This window comes from Rutidosis leptorrhynchoides, chromosome 7 (assembly GCF_046630445.1).
Source record: "Rutidosis leptorrhynchoides isolate AG116_Rl617_1_P2 chromosome 7, CSIRO_AGI_Rlap_v1, whole genome shotgun sequence".
NCBI classification, from domain to species: Eukaryota; Viridiplantae; Streptophyta; class Magnoliopsida; order Asterales; family Asteraceae; genus Rutidosis; species Rutidosis leptorrhynchoides.
This window is the reverse complement of record NC_092339.1, coordinates 363,231,709-363,255,291: the sequence shown is the minus strand read 5'-3', so window position 1 is coordinate 363,255,291 and position 23,583 is coordinate 363,231,709. Positions and strand designations below refer to the sequence as shown.

The window sequence follows — 23,583 nt, the reverse complement described above, 5'->3', positions numbered from 1 at the left end:
CTGATTCACAAGTTCCCGAAGAAGAACCGGAAGAAGAATCAGAACCGGAAGAAGAATCAGAACCGGAAGAAGAATCAGAACCGGAAGAGGAGGAACCGGAGGAGGAAATAGAACCGTTGGGGGAAATAATAAAACGGTTAAGTAAAAAAAATCCTCAACCAACCGACCAAGGTTAATTATGGTCAATGGTGTTTCCGCCAAGGAAGCAAAATATTGGGAGGATTACCAATTCTCCGATGAATCGGATTCCGACAAGAATTTCGATGATGTTATAGAAATTACCCCAACTGAATTTAAAAAGGCAAAAGAAAATAATAAGAGAAAGGGCATAAAAATAGAGAAATCTAATTCCAACCCCGATGAACTTTATATGTATCGTCAACCCCCGAAGTCCTTAAGTTGTAACAATGACCCGGGAACCTCTAAACCACCAGGTTTTTCTAAACCAATGTGGAAAACGACGGCTCGTATTAGGGGAACATCATATATCCCTAGAAACATGGCAAAACGAACCAAAACCGAAGAAGAAGAAATAAGCGAGTCGGAATAAGATAGTTGTATTCGTGTGGTGTAATATATGTAATATAGTGTGCTTATGCTTTATGATATATGTAAAAATTGCTTGTATTAATAAGTATTTTTTTTTATGAATCTAACTCTTGTCTATTTTACAGTATAAAAACACAAAATGGATAGACAACCCAATATTTTAAGAGACCTACCCGGAGACATGATTGATGAAATCTTGTCTAGAGTCGGTCAGAATTCTTCGGCACAACTATTTAAGGCGAGATCAGTTTGTAAAATATTCGAAGAACGTTCCAAGAATGCCTTGGTTTATAAAAGGCTTTCATTCGAAAGATGGGGGATATCACATTGGGAAATCCATAAGTTACGATGTGTTTACTTTGACGCATATATTGCGGGGAACCCAAATGCTATTTTACGCAATGGGTTAAGAAATTATTTTGACTCAATATATCTGAATATTGGACTTCGTGATTTAGAAAAAGCGGCTAACATGCAACATAAAGAAGCATGTTATGCTTACGGATTAGTAATGTTCGCTTCTCACCAAAGTGAGAACAAGAACATCGGGCTACAACTATTAAAAAAAACGTTCCCACAAGTGACGGAGTCGGTAATTGGGGTAAGAAATGAGGTTTTTAGATTGTTAAGGGACTGTTGGACATTACGTAACCCTCGTCCCTTTGACGACGTTACAACACGCTGTCTTATCAACGGCCATAACGGTTATGTTCCACAAGACCAAGGATGGGAAGTAATCCTAGTAAAACCAGAATGCATGATTTGTTTCTGGACGTATGAATTACGTGTCTTTATTGCCTTTGCTGAACGACTTGTGTACTAGCTAAAATTATCTTCACAACCATCTTGTATCAAATTTATTGTGTGCTATATTCCATGCTATATGTAAAATAAGCGGTATTGTAAGTTTGTAAAATATTGTGTAAAAGTTTGAATGCGAAATATTATTATAATCAGTTTTTCATATAGAATTGTAGTAGTTGAATTGTATATTAGCTACTAAGTATGAACTTAACGGGTAGGTACTACCCGAATTTAAACTTATAAAACGCTAATACGAAGAAAAAGCTTTTATAAATGAGTTCATATTATGCTACGAAATACTATTAACTACTCTTAATATTCTGTATGATTAACTTGTTCCATTTGACTATTTTGAAGGAAATGGCACCGACTACTCGACACACCGTGAATATGAATGAAGAGGAATTCCGTACTTTTCTAGCTTCAAACATAGCCGCAGTACAGGCTGCGCTACATACCAACAATAACCTTGGATCTAGCAGTACAGGAAATCGTGTAGGATGCACCTACAAAGAATTCACTGCCTGCAAACCTTTGGAATTTAATGGAACCGAAGGACCGATCGGATTGAAACGGTGGACTCTGAAGGTCGAATCGGTGTTTGCCATAAGTAAGTGTACTGAAGAGGACAAAGTGAAGTATGCTACGCATACCTTCACAGGTTCTGCGTTAACATGGTGGAATACCTATCTAGAGCAAGTGGGACAAGACGATGCGTACGCACTACCGTGGTCAGCATTCAAGCACTTGATGAACGAGAAGTACCGTCCCAGAACCGAGGTCAATAAGCTCAAGACAGAACTTAGAGGGTTACGAACCCAAGGATTTGATATTACCACGTACGAAAGACGATTCACAGAATTGTGCCTATTATGTCCGGGAGCATTCGAAGATGAGGAAGAGAAGATCGACGCGTTTGTGAAAGGATTACCGGAAAGAATCCAAGAAGATATAAGTTCACACGAGCCCGCCTCCATACAACAGGCATGTAGAATGGCTCACAAACTAGTGAACCAGATTGAAGAAAGAATTAAAGAACAGACTGCTGAAGAGGCCAATGTGAAGCAAGTCAAAAGAAAGTAGGAGGAAAACGGTGATAAGAATCACCAATACAACAACAACAGCAATTATAACAATAATCGCAACAATTATCCCAACAATCGCAACATCAATCGCAACTACAACAAACGGCCCAACAACAACAACAACAACAACAACAACAACAACAGCAACTACAACAATCATCCCAACAACAATAATAACCGTAACAACAATAACAATCAGAAGCAGCTATGCCAAAGGTGTGAAAAGTATCACTCGGGGTTCTGCACCAAATTTTGCAACAAGTGTAAAAGAAATGGTCATAGCGCGGCGAAGTGTGAGGTCTACGGACCAGGGGTTAATAGAACGAAAGGAACAAATGGTGTCGGAACGAGTAATGGAGGAGCAAGTAGCGTCGGAGCAAGTTATGCCAAAGTAGTTTGCTATAAATGTGGAAAACCGGGCCACATTATTAGAAATTGCCCGAACCAGGAGAACACGAATGGACAAGGCCGAGGAAGAGTTTTCAATATTAATGCGGCAGAGACACAGGAAGACCCAGAGCTTGTTACGGGTACGTTTCTTATTGACAATAAATCTGCTTACGTTTTATTTGATTCGGGAGCGGATAGAAGCTATATGAGTAGAGATTTTTGTGCTAAATTAAGTTGTCCATTGACGCCTTTGAATAGTAAATTTTTACTCGAATTAGCAAATGGTAAATTAATTTCAGCAGATAATATATGTCGGAATCGAGAAATTAAACTGGTTAGCGAAACATTTAAGATTGATTTGATACCAGTAGAGTTAGGGAGTTTTGATGTGATAATCGGTATGGACTGGTTGAAAGAAGTGAAAGCAGAGATCGTTTGTTACAAAAATGCAATTCGCATTATACGAGAAAAGGAAAACCCTTAATGGTGTACGGAGAAAAGGGCAACACAAAGCTACATCTTATTAGTAATTTGAAGGCACAAAAACTAATAAGAAAAGGTTGCTATGCTGTTCTAGCACACGTCGAGAAAGTATAAACTGAAGAAAAGAGCATCAATGATGTTCTCATTGCAAAAGAATTTCTCGATGTATTTCCGAAAGAATTACCGGGATTACCCCCACATCGATCCGTTGAATTTCAAATAGATCTTGTACCAGGAGCTGCACCAATAGCTCGTGCTCCTTACAGACTCGCACCCAGCGATATGAAAGAACTGCAAAGCCAATTACAAGAACTTTTAGAGCGTGGTTTCATTCGACCAAGCACGTCACCGTGGGGAGCTCCTGTTTTGTTTGTCAAGAAGAAAGATGGTACATTCATGTTGTGTATCGACTACCGAGAGTTGAACAAACTTACCATCAAGAACCGCTACCCACTACCGAGAATCGACGACTTATTTGATCAACTACAAGGCTCGTCTGTTTATTCAAAGATTGACTTACGTTCTGGGTATCATCAAATGCGGGTGAAAGAAGATGATATTCCAAAGACTGCTTTCAGAACACGTTACGGTCATTACGAGTTTATGGTCATGCCGTTTGGTTTAACTAATGCACCAGCTGTGTTCATGGACCTTATGAACCGAGTGTGTGGACCATACCTCGACAAGTTTGTCATTGTTTTCATTGATGACATACTTATTTACTCAAAGAATGACCAAGAACACGGTGAACATTTGAGAAAGGTGTTAGAAGTATTGAGGAAGGAAGAATTGTACGCTAAGTTTTCAAAGTGTGCATTTTGGTTGGAAGAAGTTCAATTCCTCGGTCACATAGTGAACAAAGAAGGTATTAAGGTGGATCCGGCAAAGATAGAAACTGTTGAAAAGTGGGAAACCCCGAAAACTCCGAAACACATACGCCAGTTTTTAGGACTAGCTGGTTACTACAGAAGGTTCATCCAAGACTTTTCCAGAATAGCAAAACCCTTGACTACATTAACGCATAAAGGGAAGAAATTTGAATGGAATGATGAACAAGAGAAAGCGTTTCAGTTATTGAAGAAAAAGCTAACTACGGAACCTATATTGTCATTGCCTGAAGGGAATGATGATTTTGTGATTTATTGTGACGCATCAAAGCAAGGTCTCGGTTGTGTATTAATGCAACGAACGAAGGTGATTGCTTATGCGTCTAGACAATTGAAGATTCACGAATAAAATTATACGACGCATGATTTGGAATTAGACGCGGTTGTTTTTGCATTAAAGACTTGAAGGCACTACTTATATGGGGTCAAAAGTATTATATATACCGACCACAAAAGTCTTCAACACATATTTAATCAGAAACAACTGAATATGAGGCAGCGTAGGTGGATTGAATTATTGAATAATTACGACTTTGAGATTCGTTACCACCCGGGGAAGGCAAATGTGGTAGCCGATGCCTTGAGCAGGAAGGACAGAGAACCCATTCGAGTAAAATCTATGAATATAATGATTCATAATAACCTTACTACTCAAATAAAGGAGGCGCAACAAGGAGTTTTAAAAGAGGGAAATTTAAAGGATGAAATACCCAAAGGATCGGAGAAGCATCTTAATATTCGAGAAGACGGAACCCGGTATAGGGCTGAAAGGATTTGGGTACCAAAATTTGGAGATATGAGAGAAATGGTACTTAGAGAAGCTCATAAAACCAGATACTCAATACATCCTGGAACGGGGAAGATGTACAAGGATCTCAAGAAACATTTTTGGTGGCTGGGTATGAAAGCCGATGTTGCTAAATACGTAGGAGAATGTTTGACGTCTTCTAAGGTCAAAGCTGAGCATCAGAAACCATCAGGTCTACTTCAACAACCCAAAATCCCGGAATGGAAATGGGAAAACATTACCATGGATTTCATCACTAAATTGCCAAGGATTGCAAGTGGTTTTGATACTATTTGGGTAATAGTTGATCGTCTCACCAAATCAGCACACTTCCTGCCAATAAGAGAAGATGACAAGATGGAGAAGTTAGCACAACTGTATTTGAAGGAAGTCGTCTCAAACATGGAATACCAATCTCTATTATCTCTGATAGGGATGGCAAATTTATTTCAAGATTCTGGCAGACATTACAGCAAGCATTAGGAACTCGTCTAGACATGAGTACTGCCTATCATCCACAAACTGATGGGCAGAGCGAAAGGACGATACAAATGCTTGAAGACATGCTACGAGCATGTGTTATTGATTTCGGAAACAGTTGGGATCGACATCTACCGTTAGCAGAATTTTCCTACAACAGCAGCTACCATTCAAGCATTGAGATGGCGCCGTTTGAAGCACTTTATGGTAGAAAGTGCAGGTCTCCGATTTGTTGGAGTGAAGTGGGGGATAGACAGATTACGGGTCCGGAGATTATACAAGAAACTACCGAGAAGATCATCCAAATTCAACAACGGTTGAAAACCGCCCAAAGTCGACAAAAGAGCTACGCTGACATTAAAAGAAAAGATATAGAATTTGAAATTGGAGAGATGGTCATGCTTAAAGTTGCACCTTGGAAAGGCGTTGTTCGATTTGGTAAATGAGGGAAATTAAATCCAAGGTATATTGGACCATTCAAGATTATTGATCGTGTCGGACCAGTAGCTTACCGACTTGAGTTACCTCAACAACTCGCGGCTGTACATAACACTTTCCACGTCTCGAATTTGAAAAAATGTTTTGCTAAAGAAGATCTCACTATTCCGTTAGATGAAATCCAAATCAACGAAAAACTTCAATTCATCGAAGAACCCGTCGAAATAATGGATCGTGAGGTTAAAAGACTTAAGCAAAACAAGATACCAATTGTTAAGGTTCGATGGAATGCTCGTAGAGGACCCGAGTTCACCTGGGAGCGTGAAGATTAGATGAAGAAGAAATACCCGCATCTATTTCCAGAAGATTCGTCAACACCTTCAACAGCTTAAAATTTCGGGACGAAATTTATTTAACGGGTAGGTACTGTAGTGACCCGAACTTTTCCATGTTTATATATATTAATTGAGATTGATATTTACATGATTAAATGTTTCCAACATGTTAAGCAATCAAACTTGTTAAGACTTGATTAATTGAAATATGTTTCATATAGACAATTGACCACCCAAGTTGACCGGTGATTCACGAACGTTAAAACTTGTAAAAACTATATGATGACATATATATGGATATATATATATAGTTAACATGATACTATGATAAGTAAACATATCATAAAGTATATTAACAATGAACTACATATGTAAAAAAAGACTACTAACTTAATGATTTTTAAACGAGACATATATGTAACGATTATCGTTGTAAAGACATTTAATGTATATATATCATATTAAGAGATATTCATACATGATAATATCATGATAATATAATAATTTAAAATCTCATTTGATATTATAAACATTGGGTTAACAACATTTAACAAGATCGTTAACCTAAAGGTTTCAAAACAACACTTACATGTAACGACTAACGATGACTTAACGACTCAGTTAAAATGTATATACATGTAGTGTTTTAATATGTATTTATACACTTTTGAAAGACTTCAATACACTTATCAAAATACTTCTACTTAACAAAAATGCTTACAATTAGATCCTCGTTCAGTTTCATCAACAATTCTACTCGTATGCACCCGTATTCGTACTCGTACAATACACAGCTTTTAGATGTATGTACTATTGGTATATACACTCCAATGATCAGCTCTTAGCAGCCCATGTGAGTCACCTAACACATGTAGGAACCATCATTTGGCAACTAGCATGAAATATCTCATAAAATTACAAAAATATGAGTAATCATTCATGACTTATTTACATGAAAACAAAATTACATATCCTTTATATCTAATCCATACACCAACGACCAAAAACACCTACAAACACTTTCATTCTTCAATTTTCTTCATCTAATTGATCTCTCTCAAGTTCTATCTTCAAGTTCTAAGTGTTCTTCATATATTCTACAAGTTCTAGTTACATAAAATCAAGAATACTTTCAAGTTTGCTAGCTCACTTCCAATCTTGTAAGGTGATCATCCAACCTCAAGAAATCTTTGTTTCTTACAGTAGGTTATCATTCTAATACAAGGTAATAATCATATTCAAACTTTGGTTCAATTTCTATAACTATAACAATCTTATTTCAAGTGATGATCTTACTTGAACTTGTTTTCGTGTCATGATTCTGCTTCAAGAACTTCGAGCCATCCAAGGATCCGTTGAAGCTAGATCCATTTTTCTATTTTTCAGTAGGTTTATTCAGGGAACTTAAGGTAGTAATGATGTTCATAACATCATTCGATTCATACATATAAAGCTATCTTATTCGAAGGTTTAAACTTGTAATCACTAGAACATAGTTTAGTTAATTCTAAACTTGTTCGCAAACAAAAGTTAATCCTTCTAACTTGACTTTTAAAATCAACAAAACACATGTTCTATATCTATATGATATGCTAACTTAATGATTTAAAACCTGGAAACACGAAAAACACCGTAAAACCGGATTTACGCCGTCGTAGTAACACCGCGGGCTGTTTTGGGTTAGTTAATTAAAAACTATGATAAACTTTGATTTAAAAGTTGTTATTCTGAGAAAATGATTTTTATTATGAACATGAAACTATATCCAAAAATTATGGTTAAACTCAAAGTGGAAGTATGTTTTCTAAAATGGTCATCTAGACGTCGTTCTTTCGACTGAAATGACTACCTTTACAAAAACGACTTGTAACTTATTTTTTCAACTATAAACCTATACTTTTTCTGTTTAGATTCATAAAATAGAGTTCAATATGAAACCATAGCAATTTAATTCACTCAAAACGGATTTAAAATGAAGAAGTTATGGGTAAAACAAGATTGGATAATTTTTCTCATTTTAGCTACGTGAAAATTGGTAACAAATCTATTTCAACCATAACTTAATCAACTTGTATTGTATATTATGTAATCTTGAGATACCATAGACACGTATACAATGTTTCGACCTATCATGTCGACACATCTATATATATTTCGGAACAACCATAGACACTCTATATGTGAATTTTGGAGTTAGCTATACAGGGTTGAGGTTGATTCCAAAATATATATAGTTTGAGTTGTGATCAATACTAAGATACGTATACACTGGGTCGTGGATTGATTCAAGATAATATTTATCGATTTATTTCTGTACATTTAACTGTGGACAACTAGTTGTAGGTTACTAACGAGGATAGCTGACTTAATAAACTTAAAACATCAAAATATATTAAAAGTGTTGTAAATATATTTTGAACATACTTTGATATATATGTATATATTGTTATAGGTTCGTGAATCAACCAGTGGCCAAGTCTTACTTTCTGACGAAGTAAAAATCTGTGAAAGTGAGTTATAGTCCCACTTTTAAAATCTAATATTTTTGGGATGAGAATACATGCAGGTTTTATAAATGATTTACAAAATAGACACAAGTACGTGAAACTACATTCTATGGTTGAATTATCGAAATCGAATATGCCCCTTTTTATTAAGTCTGGTAATCTAAGAATTAGGGAACAGACACCCTAATTGACGCGAATCCTAAAGATAGATCTATTGAGCCTAACAAACCCCATCCAAAGTACCGGATGCTTTAGTACTTCGAAATTTATATCATATCCGAAGGGTGTCCCGGAATGATGGGGATATTCTTATATATGCATCTTGTTAATGTCGGTTACCAGGTGTTCACCATATGAATGATTTTTATCTCTATGTATGGGATGTGTATTGAAATATGAAATCTTGTGGTCTATTATTATGATTTGATATATATAGATTAAACCTATAACTCACCAACATTTTTGTTGACGTTTTAAGCATGTTTATTCTCAGGTGATTATTAAGAGCTTCCGCTGTCGTATACTTAAATAAGGACGAGATTTAGAGTCCATGCTTGTATGATATTGTGTAAAAACTGCATTCAAGAAACTTATTTTGTTGTAACATATTTGTATTGTAAACCATTATGTAATGGTCGTGTGTAAACAGGATATTTTAGATTATCATTATTTGATAATCTACGTAAAGCTTTTTAAACCTTTATTGATGAAATAAAGGTTATGGTTTGTTTTAAAATGAATGCAGTCTTTGAAAAACGTCTCATATAGAGGTCAAAACCTCGCAACGAAATCAATTAATATGGAACGTTTTTAATCAATAAGAACGGGACATTTCACTAACTTATATAAAAAAAGTGCTCCGTTTTTGGTAAACGGATTTGGGGTTGTTACAGTCGGTTAGATAGAGCTCAGCTAGTTAGCTTTCTAGGGTTGTTTACTGATTTCGATCTTTGTCTGTTTTGTTGTATTCTTGTTAACCTTTCTTTTTTTAAGAAGGATTTTGTTTACATAGTACGCAAAGAAAAAACTAAATCATAATAAAAGATAAAGTTATATAAGTATAAACTTTATCGAAACCCCTACGGTAAACTAATAAAAGAGTCGTCATCGCGGAGGCCGCTTCTGGCGATCTCAGCGAATGTTAAATAAAATGTAAAATGGAATAAATAAAAATATAATTAAATAAATTATATCAAGAGTGAAATGTGGATGAGCTCTACGTATGTTACGAATTGTGAGAGAGATATGTGAAGGAGATAGATGAGTTCAATGTATGTTGCGACTTGCGAGAGAGAGTGTTTGTGCATTACGTGCACACATGGTTGTTTGTTATTTATTCTTACTTTTTGTGGGGGGAATGCTATAAATTTATATAGAATCGAGGCCCTTTACCAAGGTGAAAGAACCCTTCAAAGAAACAACGATACACACGCAATCATGAGCCGCCTCACATCTAGAAAGCAGAGCTAAACAAAACTAAACTTAACCCAAACTATCAAGCAACCTGTAAGTTAGTGTACGCATGGTTGTTTGTTATTGTATGTAGGCGAGTTCCCGCACTTATTATAGCCAATGTCATATCTTTTCTTCTAATAAAAACTATAATAAGGATCTAAAGATCAACAAATATATCGATACAACAAACTCAACAAAAAGGTCTAGCCATGTTAATCAAACCAAGTCAAACGGCCTCACCAACATGGTGAACACGCGTTTACAAAGAAAATACAATTAGACTAAAACTATAAAAAAGCGTGAACAATAATATCGGCTATACTAAAGTAAACTATAAACAAATAAATAAATAAACGACAAGGACCGAGACAACGCCAACACCATAACAAAACTGCTAGCCTGCCGCCGACTACCTGCCGGAATGGCAGTGGTAGAAAAATCCCACCACCAACAAGGAACAAACCCCAATGCAAGAGAAAGTCGCGGAAGAATCAAAGCTTGCGTGAAGAAACCATAACAACTTCAACACCCACTATCTATCGTCCCTATGTAAGAAGAGTATATTATACACCCACTGATTTATATTTGAACAAAAATTTTATAAATGAAAAATTTATAACCATACACATATATTAGGATGATTGTAGTATAGCACGTTTAGAGTAAAGGTGTTGGAAGCACGCCTGAGCAAGTGAGTAGCTTAGTGTGCTCGATTCCCTTTTCATGGTATGTTGAAATTCACAACAGGCTCATATACGGGCATGTTGGATTATAAAAATATTACTTCATTTTTTCTTCTTCTTATTTTCACTACCTTTTCAACGAACTTCTAATCATATTTTGACGCATCTCTCACCACCCTCCCTTAACACTTTCCTAAATACTTTCCTTCATTCACCACGTATGACACGTCATATAACACATTTAAAAAAAAAAAAAAAAAATACACAGCTAAGTGTTACTCTATACTAATAAACAAACCATCACATATATTATAACATATTAATCTAGTATTACTTTCAAAAAAAGGTTAAACGTCATTAATACAAAACATCATAGTTCTGGGTGTGTCAAACATTCAAAAGTACAAATTATCTTCTCTCATCCTGGAACATACAAACACCTAACATGCAGGATAAAAAATGTGTGGAATTAGCACGAAACTAAGTGAATGAGATTGCCAGGCGAATATTACTATAGAGTATCAAGCTAAGCTTTTATAAATAACAATATACACACACGTAAAGTATGACAAGAGGATCGGCAGTCTGGTCGGGCCTCCCATAGCTGATCGGGCTAGAGTTTACCGATAGTCTTTGATACTAAATCACTATCATAGTCTTCCCAATGCAACAAATGTGTCATTTGAACTATACCACTTAGACAGTAGCATTTGAACCCAACACTCTCCCGTCTGATAACACCAAGGAGGGATGGGTTGACCTCTTACGTCTGATAACACCAAGACGATAAACACAACACGCATATAAGCACATTTAATCACATATAATTACTTACACATAGTCACGGTATATATATATATATATATATATATATATATATATATATATATATATATATATATATATATATATATATATAATCATGCAATCATAACATTGGTAACGTAATCCGTTAATCTATACTAATATCCATAAGCATAATCTCACTCACCTGAAAACAACAAGAACTCAGAATTCTGATATTAGCGATCCTTCTCATTTCCTTTATCACCTAAGAATATCATATTCTGAGTCGGTACACTTTTCCAAATCATGTTCTATTACTAAAACAGTTTAAAACATTCATACACATCACATGGATCAGAGGATTGTACCTGACCCATTCACACACTCAAGTGGTTCGCACGTGTAACCCTCATGCGCGCGTGTAACATCTGGTACGTGTGAGTGATCGGATGCATGTATCAAGAACATCATTTCTTTGGAACCATATGTGATACCTGTGTTACGCGCGAGTGAGTCACCACACGCGCTTATGAGCCTCCGATCGCACTACTGGCACGTTGCGCACGTTCTGAAATCTCTCTTGTGTTGCAGGATTCTCACTCGCGTGGGTAAGATTCTTACACGCGCGAATGAAAATTCCACTCGCGCGGATGAGATTTGGATCCAGATTGTATGTCATTGTTGCGTCTACAGTTTGCTATATTTGGAGATTCAGGAATAGTCTGCTTTTTCAACAACAACCTATGAAGAAGTGTATTTTATATCATTTTGATTGTCTTTTTCTTATAATTGGTATGGTATAAAAGTAGATGCAAAAAGGATGTAGATTGGAACGATTGATGCTTAAAGCCATTGTAATTGTTTCCCGAGCTTATACTAGCTCCTTGCTAGTGTAACTCGTTTGGGTTTTTAATAAATTGTGGTTGTTCAGAGTAACATATAATTCTTAGACAATCTCCAATGGTGATGAGTAAAAGTGACGTCTCGAGGGGTGGGGGAAGTATTAGAAAAAAACAATAACAAAAACAAAAAATGACCAGTTGAAGTTAGCCACATCGTGTACACACTTAAATTCTGTCTCGTGCCTCCAAGCAACACACTGCTTAAATTTATTCCTACTAGTGGTGTGTTGTGCTAGGAGCAAATGACTTACACGGCTCATTGGAGACGGTCTTATAACATAAAAATTTAACTCAAATAATTAAAATCAACCATCATACATCGCCATACCAATTATACCTATTCATGCTTAAAATAATGTGTAGTCTCTCTCTGACGTTGCTTTCGGCCCCAAAGAAGCTTAAAAACCACAAAAGCATTTACCTCCATATTCTTTTACCTTTTACTTTATCAAATCAACTTTCATTCAAACATAGATTAATATAAGTGACATCTTACATTAATACAATTTTTTTTTTTTTTATTCTTTTGATATTACGACGTCGTCTCATACCTTTATTCTGTTACCCATCTCAAATCTTAACTTGCTTTTTATCAAATGAAGAAACCGTTTCAGAAAATGGGCCCCATATATGTGATGCCAATTCCCTCCAAACTTTCCCTTTTCTTGGAATACGTAATATATCACCTCCATCAACACTCCCTTTTCACCCACTCAGTCTCAATCCTACAACACTACCAACTTTTTTGTTTTCATTATTTTGTTCTTTTTTCACTATTTCACTTAATTTTTAAAAACCCCATAAGAAAGATTCAATCTTTTTCATATTTAATACATTTTTGATGAATACAATGGGTTTTGAACAAGTCTTTTGTCTAGGTTTCTTGCAATTTTATATGGGGTTTTTGTAATTTCGACAAAAGTTACTTGTGGGTTTGGTGAATTTAATGTGGGTGTATTAATAAATTAGTAAAGATACAAACTTTTGTTGAAAAAGATGGAGGATGAAGGTTTAAGTGTGAGATTAGTGCGTTGCCCTAAATGTGAGAATCTTTTACCTGAGCTTCCTGAGTATTCTGTTTACCAATGTGGAGGTTGTGGTGCTGTTCTTAGAGGTAAAGTTCAGTCTTTCATACATTTATTTTAATTTTTAACTTTAACATTTTTAATTTGAATCTAAATGTTCTGTTATGTGTGGTTCTGATGATGCATGTTATTGATTTTGACTTTTAATGGTCAAAATTTTAAGTATTAATTAGCAAATTGTGTAAGAAACTTACTGTATAACTTTGTTGTGTATTGAATGAAATTTGTTAAATTGCATTGGTTTCTGTAGCTAAGGTTTCATGTTAGAACTCATTATGAGGTAACAATAATGAGGATTTTGAATTTTGACTTAGGAAAGCACCAGCTTTGACCTAATAATAATATTATGTTGCTAGTACATTGATATGAATTACTTAATTAGGTGATGTTATATTTTGTACAAATTTCTCCACTTGGCTTTTGACTTCTTTTCTGTGTGTAATTGATCTTGGTTTATGCATTATGTGTTACTGAAATACTGATCATGGATTCATGGATTCATGATGATATATATTTTTAGATGCATGATTTTTCTGATGTTACTTTATTTGATCTCTGAAAACTACAAATTTCGGAGAGAATTCTGTATATACCTGATGAGACTCGTGTTTTCGATGAATTAGGAAAACAATCCACTCCAACTAACGGAAAAAGACCGTTAGAAACACCTAATAACGAGAATGATACAAGGCTAGAATCGTCCAATAAAGAAAAGATTGTTTTAGATTCTAATTCTCGAGTTGAGCGAAAAAGTGATGAATTTGAGGTTGGTAGACGAAAGGGTAGGACCCCGCAGGTTAAAGTTCCAAACTTGACCGCTTGTTCATCGTCAAAAAAAGAAAAACGTGAAATTTTCACCGATTCTGATCAAAATAGGAGAAGAAGGCTCGATTTTGATCAAACCAACTATGGTGTGTCAAATGAATTTCAAGAAGTTAAAAACCGGTTTGGTCCAATAAGGTCAAGGCCCATTCGTAGGAATGGTAGTTTATTCGAAAAGGGTAAATTTGGTAATTTACCATATTCAAACGAAGGTCCTTCGAGTTCCCACTTAAGTACTTTTAATAGCTTTGGTGATGGTGATTTAAACGAGCTTTCTAGGGTTCAAGATTTAGAAAATGATAGAGTTGCACTTTTAAAGAAGCTTGATGAGTTAAGAACTCAGCTTACCAGATCTTGCAATGTAACCGATAACCCAATTACAAGATTAAACGGTTCGTATCTTTTGCCACATCAGCCTCCACCAATATATCAGCCGCCACATCAGCATCTACATCATCAATATCCACCTCCAATGTACCATGACCCTTTTCTTGGATATAATCAAGAACCGATACTTCACCGGCCGTCATGTTCTTGTTCACAATGTTACAGCATGAATTGGCAGCCAATTCCTCCAAAGATTCGTCCTTTTTCGTCTTTTAACAGTCAACCCGAACCTTTGACTTACGGTCCACGTCAGATGCCACGTCATCATGCAAATTCTCTTGATTTGGGAAATGGTGGCATCGGTGGAAGATATCCAAGAAGAAGGGTGATTTTTAGTCATGAAGGTGAACATATATCTCATCCCTTATTAGGTGGGGCCCCTTTTATAAGCTGTTGTAATTGTTTCGAGTTGCTGAAAATCCCGAAAAAGCTTAAATTTTCAGAATCGAATGGTAACAAGACGATAAAATGTGCAGTTTGTTCCGCTTTAATATCGTTGAGACTCGAGGATAACAAAATGATTGCTTCAATTTCTTCACCTATTAGTGAACAAAAAGTCAATGAACAAGAGTCAAACAGAAGCTCTGTTGATTATGATAAATGTGGTTATAATTTTCAGTTAACAGATACCGATCCAAATTTATCATCCATTGGAGCTGAAAAGAGCGTTGGACAAAGCCCTGACAGTTTGACTGAAAGTCAAAATGATGAATTGAGTAAAAGTCAAAATGATGACTTGAGCAAAAGTCAAAGGACTGATCAAGAAAGGATGATTGTTGATCAGTCTACCATTAAAAAATCTTTGAAAGATGCATTGGTCGCAACCGAGATAGATGTGTCTTCAACCGATTATTCGAATTGTGATGTTAGTAGAGAAGATGATGAGTTAAAGAGCAAAAAAATGGGGAGCGAATCGTTTTTTGCAGGTTTAATTAAAAAGAGACTTAAAGATTTTTCAAGATCAAGCAATGGTGTAGAGAAGTCAAGATCAGACGTTTTTGTAAATGGTCAACTTTTGACCGATCGTAAAGTCAGAAAGGCGGAGAAGTTAGCCGGGCCAATTCTTCCTGGAGACTACTGGTTAGTCTTTTCTATTTATATGTACAAAACCTTCTTCTTTGACTTTTTGAGTCAAACATTTTACATTTTAACTTCAAGATTGATATAGGTTTGTCATTTAATCAACTCTGCATTCTTCAGGTTGTATTTATGTGATACAAAGGTTATTTAGCCATCGAATTTATCTCTCCTTTTTCTTGAAGATACTGAAACTTTGAACTTTGAAATAGACGTTCTTGCCCTCAAAAGTCAAAGCACAACACTTTTGTACTTTTAAGTTCAAACCCATTCCATAACAATAAAAATGTTAACTATATATCATTATCGATTCGTGTTATTTGTTGTAACCATGAAATTTTGAAATTTAATCCGGAAGCAAGTCCTATTAAACTTAAAAGTTAGTATCTTTATCGGCAAACTATTACAATTCCCGTAATATATTTTCCTGTTTGTTCAATTAGGTATGATTCTTTAGCTGGATTTTGGGGTGTGATGAACCAGCCATGCCTTGGCATTATCCCTGTAAGATCACTTATTTTATTAAATCAATTTAGTCTCTTTAACTTCAAAGCATTATCCCTGTAAGATCACTTATTTTATTAAATCAATTTAGTCTCTTTGACTTCAAAAGTCAAACTAACTGTCACCATATTGCAGCCATTTATTGAAGAATTTGACCATCCAATGCCTAAAAACTGTGCTGCCGGGAACACGGGAGTTTTTGTGAACGGTAGAGAACTTAATCAAAAAGATTTAGATCTTCTTGCAGGCAGGGGTCTACCAACAACTAAAGATAGGTCTTATATTATTGACATTTCTGGAAAAGTTGTCGATGAAGACACGGGCGAAGAACTAGATTGTCTCGGCAAGCTTGCTCCAACGTAAAGTTTAAAACTTTTTGTTCTTTATTAAATTGTTTACCGTTTTCTTGAAAATCTTGGTTTAATACTGTTTATCTAAATTAATCTATATGCACAGGGTTGAAAAGGTGAAACATGGATTTGGCATGAAAGTTCCAAAAGCTGTTTCTAAATAAGATGGTCCAAGAGTAGAACTTTACATACATCCCAATGCAGTTTGTCAGTTTGAGAGCTTATAATGTTAGAGGTGTAAACTTCTGATAAATACAAATTTCAGTATGTTTAGGTCCTGATATTCATTTATGTCATGGGTCCATTGTCTGATTGTCACATGTTTCTTGTTTGTGAGATCTGTAATATATAAATATGTCAAGTATAATTAATACATGGTGTTGGTAGAGAAAATGAGATGTGAAAATGACATAACATATTTCACTTATTTCTGGCCCGACATCCTCTGGTGGTGGGCCGGTTGTTTTTGCTAATGGGCCGATGGTCCCTGCTGCTGCTGCTGGGCCGAATGGTAGTAAAATTGGGCCGAATTATGTTGTTGTGGCCATATGAATGTGCCACATTGCTTGAACCTTCTGGTGTCAAATTGGTTTCCAATTCATGTTTGTCTTCAAAGAAGGGAGCGATTTTTGTCGGTAAAGTGTACTTGTATGCGTCCCGCAAATGAAAGGTGTTGACTTTTTAAAAGGTCGATGGGTAGGTTTCGAAGCAAGTGCGAGAGGTAAAAAGACTTCACTTGCTGCGGACGATCTTGGATGCCAGTAATTCGCTTCTTCTTGTTAAGTGTTACTGTTTGTTATCTCTTTGCTTTTACTGGTTAGGTATAGGGATGGCATCGGGCCGGGTTTGGGCCGGGTTTGAGTAATCCTGGGCCCGGACCCGATAAGGAAAACTAGTCCCAAACCCGGATCAAATACCCGACGGGTAAACGGGTTTACTAACTAGCGGGTAAACGGGTTTACCCGCGGGTAAATGGGTACCCGTTTACATTTTTTTTTAGCAAATAAATACATTACCAAAAGCATATACAATCTATAACTCTGTAAATTATCTGCTTTATTTATACGTGTATATTTGTAGTTTTGTACAGTATATATTATTTCGTATTTTCAATTAGTATCACAATCAATTTTTAAATATTTTTATAAATCAGATTCTTAATTTGAATGCAGATGATGATGTGAAGTTGATAGATGATAAATAAATATATAAATTCATATTGACCTTGTAATCAACATATTTTTTAATTTAATTTTTGTTATTATTCACTTTTAATTATTATTGTTATTATTAATTATTATTATTATTATGCGGGCATACGGGCCGGGTAGACGGGTCTTTATTTAAACCCAGACCCGAACCCGAATATTTTTTGAAAATCAATCCCATACCCGGCCCGAGACTCGTAGACCCGGACCAGACCCGGCCCAATTATGTCGGGTTTCAGTTTTCCCCGTCGGATTCGTTCTTTTTTGCCATCCCTAGTTAGGTATGTTTTGTATGTAGGTGTGTTAGGTTTAGTTGCTTAGTGCTGGTTGTGCCTTAGTGTTTGTAATAGTCGTGTGATTTGGTTGCTTGTTTGTCCGGTCTTTTTGTTTGGGGTTTGGCTCGCATTTTTTTGTTGTTTGGCTAGTTTAATAGAAAAAATTACATAAATTAATATTTTATTAAAATTCACCATAACATAAAATTTAGCTGTTACATAAAATTAGAAATATAAGATAAACTAAATATCTTAAAACTCCGGAGTACATAAAAAAAAACTAATGCAAGGTGCAAAATGTAGCCGAAGCCTAAAAGGTTTCAAATATGCTCCGACTAGATCATCTTGTAGTTGGTCGTGAACTCGCTTATTTCTTATTTCTTGAGTTACTGTTGCTTTATCCCGTCCTCTATTTCTTATTTCTTATATTTTATGAATTTGAAAAATGAATTGGGAATTTATAAATGAAAATTAGTTGAGTTAAAAAAAAAAAAAAATTAAACAGTAATGTTCTAGTTGACAACGGTCAAAAACGAACTAGCCAATCACATAGGCCTGCCGCGTTTTTTTCCGTCACATGCTTGACAAATGCATGATGTCGGGCCTAACTCCGCGTTAGGGGCGTCAGCGATCGTCAAAAATGCCAAATCATCTTCAAATTTATCATCTAACGCCGCTTTATTTGTGGTCTATAAGTAGCGTTACAATAACTTGACCTTTATAACATGGATCATAGCATTTCCTAATTTCTGACCATAAAAATTGAATAGATATTCCTTCTATTCAAGAAAATATGTGTACTTTATTCTTTTTAGTTGTCTCAAAAGTATTGTCATTTACTCTAAACATAATGAAAAATTATTAATGTTATAAATATGTCCTTTTTATTATTGAAATTATAACCCGCCATTTCGCGATATTATGTATGAATAATGTTGTAATGACGATAGGTAATTAATGATTGAAATAGACTGGTGTACACTTATGTATAAGTGAACATGTTTTATATAGGTTAAGTGGATAATAGTGTACATAGTGTGGTCATTTGTAAATATATATTGCACTGAAGCATTATTCATTTATCATTCAAAATGGGCGGGTTACGCTCTGTTTGTGTCAGGTAACAGGTCTAATCAGATTGACCCAGAAAACCATGTTATTTTTTGCTTAACAAATTGATCCAGAAAATCTTATTATTTATTGATTAACTATATTTTGTTATAATTCAGTAGGCTTATAATTACCTTTAATGGTTATAAGAACAAAGAGAGAAAAAGAGAGAAGAAGGAGAGAAGAAATATTGATATTGATATTTCAAGAGAAATGGTGCACCTTAAATGGTTACCATACATGTCTATTTATAGTATAAAATATTACTATGCAAGAAATATAATAATAATAAAATTAACATCCAATCTAGATATTTTATAACACAATCTAGATATTTTATAACACTCCCCCTTGGATGACAATTTTATTAGAGAATAACTAGTACTGCCTCGTTAAAAACCTTGCTAAAGAAAACTCATTGGGATAAAACTTTAGCTAAGGGAAAAAGAGTGCAGCATAAAGTTGACTCCCCCTCAAGTAGGCAACGCCTGAGTTGTTACATCTTCTGAACATGCCTCATGCCAATATTATGAACGTGTGTTCTGAAAATAGCAGTTAGCAGTGCTTTGGTATAAAGATCAGCAGAGTTGTTGATTGAACGTATCTCATTTTAATCTGGTTGTCTTTTACGATATCTTGAGTATATGAAAAAAATCTGAGGTTTTCATCTGAAACTGTATCATCTAAATCTTTTATGTACAAGTTTGGCCCTCGTGATTTGTCTACAGTCTCATTCATGGTTTGTTCAAACCGTTGTTTCAGTTCCTATTCCCTTTCAGTCTTTTTCTGAGCCTTACCAATATACCATTCTTTTCTATCAAACTTATGACCGTTAAGACCGTTTATAGCTTTAGCGCCTCGTCAGCATTTATGTTTTGTTCTGTCATTTTTGATACTCTTCTTTCATTTGTATTATGTAAGCTGTATTATCTTCATAGATAGTTGTTACGCTTTTATAGCGTTCTAGTCCACAAGAATCAATAATGATTTGTATCATTGATCTTAACTAAAATCATTCCCGAGTAGCTTCATGTAATGCAATCACTTCGGCATGATTTGATGATGTTGCAACAAGTGTTTGTTTTGAGAACGTCATGATATTGCGGTGCCTCCATTTAGGAATACATATCCAGTTTGAGATTTAGCTTTATGTAGATCGGATAAATAATCTGCATCTGTATAACCAAACAAATCTTGTTTCGAGTTGTTATAATAAAATAATTATAAATCAGTAGTTCCCCGAAGGTATCAAACTATTTGTTTGATCCCATTCCAATGTCTTTTGGTAGGGGCTGAGCTGAACCTTGTCAACAAATTAACTGCAAAAGAAATGTCAGATCTTGTATAATCTATAAGATACATAAGAACCTCAATTGCACTAAAATATAGAACTTCCGATCTGTTAAAATTTTCATGATCTTCGCAGGGATGAAATAGATCAGTGTCAATATTGAGTGATCTAACAACAATGAGTTTGTCTTTAAAAAAAATGTTTTAAAATCTTTTCGGTATAAGTTGTTTGATGTACAAGTAAACCATTAGGCATATGCTCAATTTGCAATCCAAGGTAATACTTGGTTTTTTCAAGATCTTTCATTTCAAAATAATTCTTTAGAAGTTGAATGATTTCATAGATCTCTTTATTTGTTCATATGATGTTAAGAACATTGACATAAACAACTACGATCTCATATCCGAACATTGTTTTTATAAAACATACGTGCAAAATAAGTTTATATTTATACCCTTTTTTTTTATCAAGTAGTCATTTAATCGGTTATACCACATACGTCCCGTTTGTATAAACCCACTTAGAAATCTTTGTGATTTAATGGAATATATTCCCTTGGGTTTTACATTAGATGCTTATGATACCTTAACCCTTTAGGTATATTCATATATATCACTATTAAGTGATCCATACAGATAAGTAGTAACAACATTCATGAGATGCATTTAAATAACTACCAGGTTGATTAAGTATCTAATAAGTAATTGTATCCATTACAGGAGGATAATTTTTCCTCCTAATTCATTTCTGGTCTTTGTGGGAAATATTGAGTTACAAGTCTAGTTTTGCCTTGTAACTTCATTTGCACATTTCTTTTCGGATAAAAATTCATTTGTATCCCATACGTTTCACATCTTTAAAAGTGATAACGATTGATCCGAAAACTTTTCTTTTATCGAGCGATTCTAATTCAGCTCTTATTGCTCCTTTCCATTGAGCTCAATCATGTCCATTTTGTATATTCAATGACAGATTTTAGTTCCAGATCATCATCTTTATTCATGATGTCATTGTAACATTATATGAAAATATCTCATAGAGATTTTAGTTTCATTTCGGTTCCATAATATTGCATAATTTATCGCAATTTTAGTATTTACATTTATCAATATCCTCTGCAGAAGGAATATTGATTTGTGATTCTTCTTGAACACTTTCTCTTACCTCATTATCAGCTGATTTTCTTTTTCGAGGATTTTTATCTTCGGAACCAATTGATCTTCCACGTTTGATGCGTGGCAAAGACTCAACAGTGACATTATTGCCAGCTTTTGGAATTTCAGTTCGAGCTGGAGCATTTATCGCTGGTATATATGATTTAGTCACTTTTTTATATCTGTAAATGCATAAAGTAATTAATTTGCAAGTTCTTGCATATGCATTATTTTTGAACTTTCGTTTCACATTCTTTTGTGCGAGTTCAATATACCTTAATTGATGTTCACATCATGAAGCATCATTTTATTTTTTATTTTTATTTCTCCCCCTAATCTAGGGAACAATGTTTTATTAAAATGACAATCAGCAAAACGTGCTGTAAAAACATCACCCATCATGGGTTCAATATATCTTATGATTGAAGATGTTTTATATCCAAAATATATTATCATCTTTCTTTGAAGAACCATTTTATTGTGTTGTGGTGATACAATTGAAACATACACTGCACAACCAATGTTTTAAGGTAGAAAATATTTGGCTCTGGGCCAAAATCAAGTATTAAGTGAAAATATTTACGACTTCCACATGGTATAATGCGAATTAATGTCGCAGCATGTAAATTTACATGTCCACATATAAATATTGAGAGATTTGTACTCATTATCAATTGTCTAGTTATTAGCTGTAAGCGTTTATCTATTGATTCAGCTAAACCAATTTTGTGTATGCACATGAGCAACTGGATGTTCAACAACAATCCCTGTAGATATATAATGATCATTAAATGCTTGAGATGTTAACTCACCAGCATTATCAAGTCTCATCCTTTTAATGGTGTAATCAGAATAATGTGTTCTCAATTTACTAATTTGTGCAAGAAACTTTGCAAATGCCATATTACGGCTTGATAACATACAAATATGAGACCATCCGCTAGATGCGTCTATTAGAACCATGAAATATCAAAATGGTTCACATGATGGATGAATTGGTTCATATATCTTACCTTGAATTCTTTCAAGAAACATTTGTGATTCTTTTTCACAATATACTTTTCATTAATCACCATATGTGCTTTCCATTAATCACCATATGTGTTTTTTTTTATTTATAAATCACCATATGTGTTTTTTTTTTATCATATATCCTTTTCACCATATACGCTTTTAATCATATGCGCTGTGTTTTTCACCATATGCGCTTTTAATCATATGCGATTTTCATCATATGCGTTGTGCTTTTCATCATATTCGCTTTTTATCATATGCGCTTATCATATGCGATGCGCTTTTTATCATATGCACTTTTTTATGTGAATAGTAAATTAATTAATTTTGTTTTACTATTCATATGAATTAATTTAGATTTACTATTTTGTTAATTGAGTAATATATATATACATCATATACTTGTGACTCCGAAGGCTCAAATGAATTTGACCATATAGTTATACGTTGTACCTTGCACATTAATTTTCAGTAGAAGCTTTAGATGCATATTATTTTCAGTAGAAGCTTTAGATGCACTTTTTTTTAATCACCAAATACCACAAACACTTTGTTTGCGTTTGTTCATAGTCATCAATGAAAACCATTTTCTTTAATTTTATTTTATACAATAAAATTAACGCATCATTATTCTTTTCAAAAACAATAATCTATTGTTATTGTTCACTTGTGCCATGTTTAACAACAAAAGTCAACAACCTCTGTCTTGTTTGTTGTGGCAACCAAAAACAACCT

General features: G+C 34.6%; 1 protein-coding gene across 1 annotated transcript; it reads left to right on the top strand.

The window, feature by feature from the left end:
- The first annotated feature begins 13,567 nt into the window (after positions 1 to 13,567).
- LOC139860467 (uncharacterized) lies at positions 13,568 to 17,153 on the top strand. Its single transcript, XM_071849219.1, has 5 exons — positions 13,568 to 13,685; positions 14,280 to 15,945; positions 16,386 to 16,446; positions 16,582 to 16,805; positions 16,903 to 17,153. Exons 1-5 carry the CDS (start codon positions 13,568 to 13,570, stop codon positions 16,958 to 16,960), a joined length of 2,127 nt encoding a protein of 708 aa, XP_071705320.1. The 3' UTR covers positions 16,961 to 17,153.
- The last annotated feature ends 6,430 nt before the right edge of the window (positions 17,154 to 23,583 follow it).